Source organism: Cucurbita pepo, chromosome LG09, assembly GCF_002806865.2.
Source record: "Cucurbita pepo subsp. pepo cultivar mu-cu-16 chromosome LG09, ASM280686v2, whole genome shotgun sequence".
NCBI lineage: Eukaryota > Viridiplantae > Streptophyta > Magnoliopsida > Cucurbitales > Cucurbitaceae > Cucurbita > Cucurbita pepo.
In genome coordinates this window covers 5,473,708-5,481,959 of record NC_036646.1, presented here as the reverse complement: position 1 = coordinate 5,481,959, position 8,252 = coordinate 5,473,708, and the positions used below count along the sequence as shown (strand labels likewise).

Here is an 8,252-nt window from a genome sequence, read left to right as displayed (position 1 = left end):
CGTGTTTAACATTCAAAGGTAGGCTTTTGGTACTAGTTCAAGAATGTAAAGGCTGATTTTTTTTTTGGGTGCAATCTTGCTTTAAGCTTGATTATAACCAATTCAACGATCAATTCTAACAAGCTAAGACTAGTATCTCAAGGATCAAGAGCTTGAAAATAAATGATAAGAACTGAATATATATTTCTTTTTTTCTCACAACTGATTTTTTTTCTTTTTCTTTTTTTCGATAATTTGAGAGAGAAAAAAATTGATAGTAAATAGAAATAACAATAAAGACATTTCACCTCTGAAGCGGCCTAGCCATCATACATAACCTTCGTGTCAAATTGCCATGGTCGGCCAAGAAATATATCTCCAGCTTGCATTGGTAATACATCACAAAGAATTTCATCTTTATATTTTCCCAAAGTAAAAGATATTAAAGCTTGGAAAATTACTTTCATTGTTCCACTATCATTGAACCATTGGAGCTGGTAAGGTTTAGGATGATCTTGAGTTGGAATTTGCAACCTTTTGATCAACATAGTACTTACTACATTGGTGCAACTTCCACTTTCAATGATAAGACTACAAGCAGTTCCCTTGACTAAACACCACGTGTGAAATAGGTTGTCTCTTTGATCATCAACATCATTCTCCGTAACTTGAGTTTTAAGAAGTCTTCTTGTAATAAATGCCAAATGAATCCCATCTTCCAGTTCCTCCTCATTCTTCTGGACTTCTTCAACTAGATCATTGATCTCCCCTCCATTTTCCTCGTCTTGGTTCATGATTGTACAAACAGTAGTTTTATATGCTTAGGACCTCACACACTCAACTCACAAATTTTACACTCAGGAACGCTCGTGTTTAACACACAAAGGTAGACTATTTGGGAAAGTGACTAATTTCTGATCACGGTAGGTAATATGGATAAAGCAATTCTGATAGTAGTGAGCTATTCAAGACAATCAGGGCAAGGTAATATGTAGTAACAACAAAATAAAACAAGAAATGAACAAATAATTAAGAGACAGATATTTTTGGATATAATTGCACACTGAAAAAAATGAATTCCAAAGAGAATGGTCGTGAAGATCGAACACAACAATTCCAGATTTATATGCTTTAGGGAAAAAAAATGAGAATTGAAATTTATTTGATCTTCAAATAATCGTGCGAATGGTCTGATGATAAGGATTTATTAAGAACAATATGATAGGGATTTTTTTTTCTTTCAAGATTTAAATATGATCTTTAACAGGACACTAAGAACAAAGTAGAAAGATAATGAAGAACGACGGAAATGACAGTAAGAAAATAAATGACAGATTTAAAGAGACGATAAACAATAGCAAAAATTAAAGATAAAATCAATTCTAGAGTTGGCCACAAAGATGCAATCTACGCTCTAATACCAAACTGATAAGGCAACCGTAATCTTCAGCCCAACGATCCAAGCTTTTGTTGAAACAAGAACCCTTGAATCAAAGTAATTAACACCTCCTTATACGGAATTTGGATCAACCAAGAGATAAGACTAGAATTAGATTACCTCTTATGATCGAAGATCTAGAAGCAAGAATTGGAAACCTTGTTCTAAATTGAGTCACTCCATAATCGAACTTGATCAAGGCTTGATGGAATGGCTCTGGTGCAATTCTACCACAAGAATTGCTTGAAACTTAGAAATGGCAAATATGATGCTCGGATTTCTAAGGGAAACATCTCAATTTGAGATCTGAATTACATTCATCCACAAATCTGCATTTTACATAACATATTGTGGATATTTATAGTCTCCCGACAAAAGACGTTTGTGAACGGGATTTATTTGAGACATTTGTGGACGAGATTTATTCCCGATCCCCTTTAATCTCCACAAAGAATAAGTCAAATTGACCATTTGACTTTTACATAATTTATGAATTTAAACATAGTTCTTTCTAACAAATGTTGATGTGCTTGAGTGGTTAATGTGATAGATTTGAACTTAATTGAGCTCTCCGCGTGTAGGTTCAAATTCTGTTGTTGACATATTTCTTTTGAATCTTCATGACATTTTTTTGAATCTTCTTGGCAATAGGTTCATTTGGAACACCGTGATTCTTATCAGAAATCTTGTACAAACCTTCTTTAATAGCCTGCTGGTTGGTCTAGGCCATTTCAAGACTGCTTCCATCTTAGCAGGATCCATAGTTATCCCCTGACTAGATACCACGTGTCCAAGAAAAGCCACCTCCTGCCGCCAAAATTCGCACTTCAAAAATTTGGCATACAACTGATGGGTTCTCAGTAGAGTTAAGACTCTCCTCAGGTGTTCATCGTGCTCCATTTCAGACTTAGAATACACGAAGATGTCGTCAATGAACACAATCACGAAGGTGTCTAAGAATTCCTTAAACACTCAGTCCATCAACTCCATAAACACTGCAGGAGCATTGGTTAATCCAAAAGACATGACTATGAACTCATAATGTCCATAGCGGCTTCTAAAAGCTGTTTTAGGTATGTCTTCCTCTCTGATTCTCATCTGGTGATATCCTGATCGCAGATCGATCTTAGAGAACACCGTTGCACCCTACAATTGGTCAAACAGATCGTTTATCCTTGGGAGAGGGTATTTATTCTTGATTGTAACCTTGTTTAACTCTANCACCAAAAATGGGCTTCACCCTTCAGCATGTAAGTCCCACAATCGACTTGATATTTGGGTGGACATTTCATGTACATAAAGGCTGTCTCTACAGCCTTCAGCCAGACCTCAGTTGTANGACGCTAGGCCGTATGAATCCCTTGTCCAGAAGTTCTTGTAACTGTACCTTTAGCTCCTTGAGCTTAGCAGGTGCCATTCTATATGGCAGTTTGGATATCGGTGTTGTCCCTGGTTCGAGGTCAATAACAAAATCTACCTCTCGATTAGGGGGTAGCCCTGGGAGCTCTTCTGGAAAAACATCCTCAAATTCTCCAACCACAGGAACAGAGGATACCTTTAGACTGGACTCACTGACTTTTGTTACACTAGCCAGAATTGCCCAGGCTCCCTGATCCAACATCTTTCTAGCCTTCAACATTGTGATGACCTTAGGGGTGCTTTTGGATATATCCCCTTTGAATTCAAAGTTCTCTCTTTTTAAGGGCCTAAAGGTTACCTTTCTTGCTTCGCAATCGATGAGGGCTCGATTCTCGCCCAACCAATCCATCCCTAGGATCAGATCGAAGTCTTGCATACACAGAACAATCAGGGATGCTACAAGTTTTCGCCCTGCAACTATCACACTACCACCTCTAACCCTATGGGTAGCCGTTAGGCATTTATTTGCTTTATTTGCTGGTGTAGACACAATAAGGGGAAACTCTTGGGGTTCTAATTCTAAGTTTGCAGATTTCACAAACCCCTCAGAAATAAATGAGTGGGTAGTGCCAGAATCAAATAACGTAAATGCTAGGTCATCAAAGATAGGCAGTGTACCTGTCACCACTGTGTTAGTCTCTTCTGCTTTCCTAGTCGTGATAGCGTGGGCCACAACTCGGGTCTGCTGTGTGGCTCCCTGGCCTCTCTGATATTGTCCAACTGGTATGTTTCCCTCATGGTTTCTCTTATGAGGGCAGTCTGCTATGCAATGGCCTGGCTTGCCACAACCAAAACATCCTCCTGTTCCAACAAAACACTCTCCCTCGTGATATCTCTTACAGTTAGGGCATTCAGGTCTGTTATGCTCTGGGGCTCTACCCTGACGTTCAAATCACCTTCGAGACTGTCTGTCAAATCTAAAGGAATTTTTGTTAGGCCTTCTTCGTTGGCCAAAGGCATTCTGAGTTGTCACAACCGGCATATTTTACTTGGCCATTTTCCGTGGCATATCCATCAGTGTTGCCACTCTCAAGGCTACAACATAATCTGATGTTGCTTGTACCATAACTGGACCCTAAAGCTCTATTCGGAGACCAGCGATAAAATGATCAATTTTCATCTTCTCATTATTGACATACTCAGGGCAGAACCTTGCCAGTTTATTAAACTCAAGATCATAATCCTCAATAGTTTTGTCCCCCTGTTTCAGTTCTAGGAATGTTGTCTGACACTTGTGTCGGGCAACTACTGGGTAATATTTATACAAGTAGGCTTCCTTGAGCTGATTCCTGGAAATGTAACCTTCCTCTAGTGTAATGGCCCTCTGTGCACCTTTCCACCAAAAATGGGCTTCACCCTTCGGCATGTAAGTCCCACAATGGACTTGATATTCGGGTGGACATTTCATGTACATAAAGGCTATCTCTACAGCCTCCAGCCAGACCTCAGTTGCAACCGGGTTCATCTTACCCCCGTCAAAAGTGGGCGGTTTATACCTCTGAAAGTTCTTCAAATAATGGGACTCGACTGTCGTACTCGGATTCCTTGTCCCTTGCACAGTGGTCTGATTTGTCGCTAGAGTCTGCATTAACTGAGCCATCTGTGCCTGAGTTTCCATGGTGGCTCTCATGAAAGCCTGAAATTCATCCCTTGAAACTGTCGTTGTTGACTGGGCAGGCACCACAGGAATCGGTGCTGGCGCTGGTGGAGCTTCTTCAGGTTCCTAATCCTGAGCAGCAGTCTCTAGAATAACTCGAGGCTCGACCTTCCTTCGGGCTCTCCTCGGCACGGGTGCCGGTGGCGGCATCTGTTCCTCATCCGAGGTCAGTTTTGGGTTCTCCTCTAGAGGTTGGTGCTGCTCCACCTCGAGGAAAGAAAAATTTGGGTCCTCTTCGACCCTTCTCCTGCCCCTCCTAGGACCAGGACCAAGATAATCTCCTTTTCTCTTAGGCGCCATTATCTGTCAACAGACGGGGAGTGAGAGTCAATACTACGTTCTCATTGTGCCTAATTTCAAAAGAAGCACATTCTCATTATTTTTAATTCTCATCTTGGATCTCATAACTTATAACTCAAGTCTTTCTACTTCCAAATTATCAAAGAACTTACTAGGTCGCGGCGGAGCGTGTCGAAACTTAAGCCACAGAGATACTAGACTCTACAACCTAATGTCTACAGGACCTAAAACCATGCTCTGATACCAAACTATCACAGCCCAAAATTTAAATCTTGAAATCAAGGGTTGGACCAACAGACTATGCAATGAAATCGTGTAAAAGCAAATAAAGAAGACGAGATTACAAAAACTTTAGCAATTATGTAAAAGGTTTGAAATCCGAAACAAGGTGTTCAAGTATGAAAAGTACGTAAACGGTTTACAAAACAATGCATGACAGATCTAAACAAAATTATACACAGACTCCTAGATGCCCCGGGACACTCCTCTGTGGCATTAAGATTCAGCATGCATTCCTGCCTCGATCCATGACATCACTCACCTGGAAAAAAAAAGAGTAGAAAGGAATGAGTATAAAAATACTCGATAAGCAGCCTACTTGTAGGCTCTTTTCGCATCCTTATCTTGGTAGGTAACCACGGTCTTTCTCGGGTTTCTAAGGAGAGTGATCTAAGCTGCAACTTTCTTTTCTGTACCTTAGGAGGCTTGCCCATCTTAAGTAGTGAAATGATCAGTGCCCTGAGGTGAGGCGCGACCTCATAAGTAAATCTGAGGGGATTGTATGGCTGGATCTGAAAACGTGACTCTCTCTGAACAACATCCATGGAGGTTAGCTGACGACCCTCACACGGGACCATACATCCACTAAACAGGGTGCGACCCCTGTGTGCCGGCCAGCTACTGAGTCATCCTATGTGGCTCCACGTCCCCCGCTCAGGGACGAGTTTCTACGGCTCAGGAGTCCTGTTCATAAGATCCCTTAGTAAATCTAAGGGGATTGTATGGCTGGATCTGAAAACGTGACTCTCTCTGAACATCATCCATGGAGGTTAGCTGACGACCCTCACAAGGGACCATACATACACTAAACGGGGTGCGACCCCTGTGTGCCAGCCAGCTACTAAGTCATCCTATGTGGCTCCACGTCCCCCGCTCAGGGACGGGTTTCTATGGCCCAGGAGTCCTGTTCAGAAGATCCCTTAGTAAATCTAAGGGGATTGTATGGCTGGATCTGAAAACGTGACTCTCTCTGAACATCATCCATGGAGGTTAGCTGACGACCCTCACACGGGACCATACATCCACTAAACGGGGTGTGACCCCTGTGTGCCGGCCAGCTACTAAGTCATCCTATGTGGCTCCACGTCCCCCGCTCAGGGACGGGTTTCTATGGCCCAGGAGTCCTGTTCAGAAGATCCCTTAGTAAATCTAAGGGGATTGTATGGCTGGATCTGAAAACGTGACTCTCTCTGAACATCATCCATGGAGGTTAGCTGACGACCCTCACACGGGACCATACATCCACTAAACGGGGTGTGACCCCTGTGTGCCGGCCAGCTACTAAGTCATCCTATGTGGCTCCACGTCCCCCGCTCAGGGACGGGTTTCTACGGCCTAGGAGTCCTGTTCAGAAGACCCCTTAGCTATCACCACTAGGTTTGGGCACCTGTCACACTTCCCTATCCAGATTTTCCAAGCTCAACAATCACTGTACTGAAGCTCTGTCTCGATGGTACGGTATCGGAGGAGAGAGGGAAGTGGATGTTCTGATGACACTATCTACACTACTTAACTCTAGCGGGCTACTTACAGTTACCATGGTGACCTATCAGGTTTGGAATTCTGGCTCTGGATCCGCCGGTAATCATTTCGCGGGTCTATTTGCACGGTATTCTAGAGGTCCCCCAATCTAGGGTCTCATCTAGCCTACTTAGTCTCAAGCACCCTAATCTAAGCTCATAATTTCTTCCTATTCATCAAGAAAGATAACACAAGCAATCATCATGCATAAGAGTTAACACACAGCAGTTCATGCAATATTAACAAACATGCTCAACGGGAAGATAACGTCCATCTTTATCCAGAGCGCAGATTTCACAAGTTTCCCATCCTCCTCATGCATACATACTTTATCAGAATCTCAATCAAACAAATTTAATAAACATTTCATATCTAGCTTTCCATAATCATCTCATGTTTGCAGTTTCTATACTAATATGCTAGGTCGGGCTAGCTAAATTAATGGGTGGTAGCATGCATGCTTGTTCCTAGCAGTTCCTACAATTATTGTTCGTGGGAATCCAAATGGCTACTTACATGGTTGACGCGTACCTTCCCGAGTTTGAGTTTTCTTGACGGAATGGATTTCAACAATTCTGAAATTTCCTTGACAGGTCCTAATTTACATAATAATAGGGTCAGCATCCAAATCGGGTCGGAAAATAAGCAAATAGAGACCGAACGGAAAGAAAAACAGTGGCTCACGCACCCCCACGCGCGTCACACGCGCCCAGGAGGGTCTCTACGTGCAATTCCTACGTGCGGCTTCCCGAGCAGACGTGAGTCAGAGGCGCTAGGTCGAGCGGTTCGCGTGTGGCGCGGGTCGGGCCGATCGGATCTGCATGCCTGATGTATGTCCGCTGTCGGGTGAGGACGAGCCTCACCAGCCGGTGATTGACACGTGTCGATCACTGATTCCGCCGCGCTCCTCTGCACGCCGACCAACGCGTGGCGACATCTCCACCCTTTCTCCTGCGTTTTTCCATTTTCTAGGCCTCTTTCACGTTTTGATCTATTTGCTTCCAATTTTTTTAATCTTCCAATCCGTAATCCGATTCAACAAAAAAATTTCACGAACCTTGTAGATCTTATATTCTTCTCGTTCGAAATAATTTTCTTATATTTTTCTGATAATCATAGATCTTAATATTTGAGTTCGAATTCGGAGAAAAACACGAGATTTTCTTATATTTTTCTGATAATCACAGATCTTAATATTTGAGTTTGAATTCGGAGAAAAACACGAGTTCTTACCAAAAATCACGTTTTCTTGAAACTCTGCTTCGAACACCAATCTTTGCCGCTATCACTCCAGAACTTAACTAGGTAACGCTGTTGAGGGTAAGAGTCCAAGGATCAACACAAAACGTCGCTTATCATACGAAAATCTTGATGACTTCTCGATCTAGACACTCGTGGACTAACCTGATGTTCTTGGACGTTTGACGAAATAGGAAGGTGCAATTCGTGAGAGCACCTTGCCTCGGACTGTTGATGGTTTAGATCGGAGACTCGGATCTCCGGCGTCGGTTCTGATCCGAAGTCTTCCTCCTTCCTAAAAAACCCTAATCTTCTTTCCCTCTTCTTACTTCTCTTTCTCTCCCCTCTTCTTTCTCTTTTCCAAATTATGACTCAACCAAATTAGACCCCTCAAGTAATAAGGGCAAAATGACTAGTTTG

At 42.5% G+C, this 8,252-nt stretch overlaps 1 protein-coding gene across 1 annotated transcript; it reads right to left on the bottom strand.

The window, feature by feature from the left end:
- Positions 1-2,389: 2,389 nt before the first annotated feature.
- On the bottom strand, positions 2,390-4,454 carry LOC111802099. The gene is made up of 3 exons (XM_023686344.1): positions 3,932-4,454; positions 2,805-3,637; positions 2,390-2,563 (listed from the first exon to the last, which is right to left on the bottom strand). The coding sequence occupies exons 1-3, from the start codon at positions 4,452-4,454 to the stop codon at positions 2,390-2,392; spliced, it is 1,530 nt and encodes a 509-aa protein (XP_023542112.1).
- Positions 4,455-8,252: the final 3,798 nt, after the last annotated feature.

Excerpts from the sequence above, each read along its gene's own strand:
- LOC111802099 (XM_023686344.1), bottom strand. The coding sequence starts at position 4,454 with ATGGAAACTCAGGCACAGATGGCTCAGTTAATGCAGACTCTAGCGACA. Across the intron at positions 3,638-3,931 it reads AATTGATCATTTTATCGCTG|GAGGATGTTTTGGTTGTGGC; the intron begins GTCTCCGAATAG and ends TTGTTGGAACAG. Across the intron at positions 2,564-2,804 it reads CTAAGCTCAAGGAGCTAAAG|GGTGCAACGGTGTTCTCTAA; the intron begins GTACAGTTACAA and ends GACCAATTGTAG.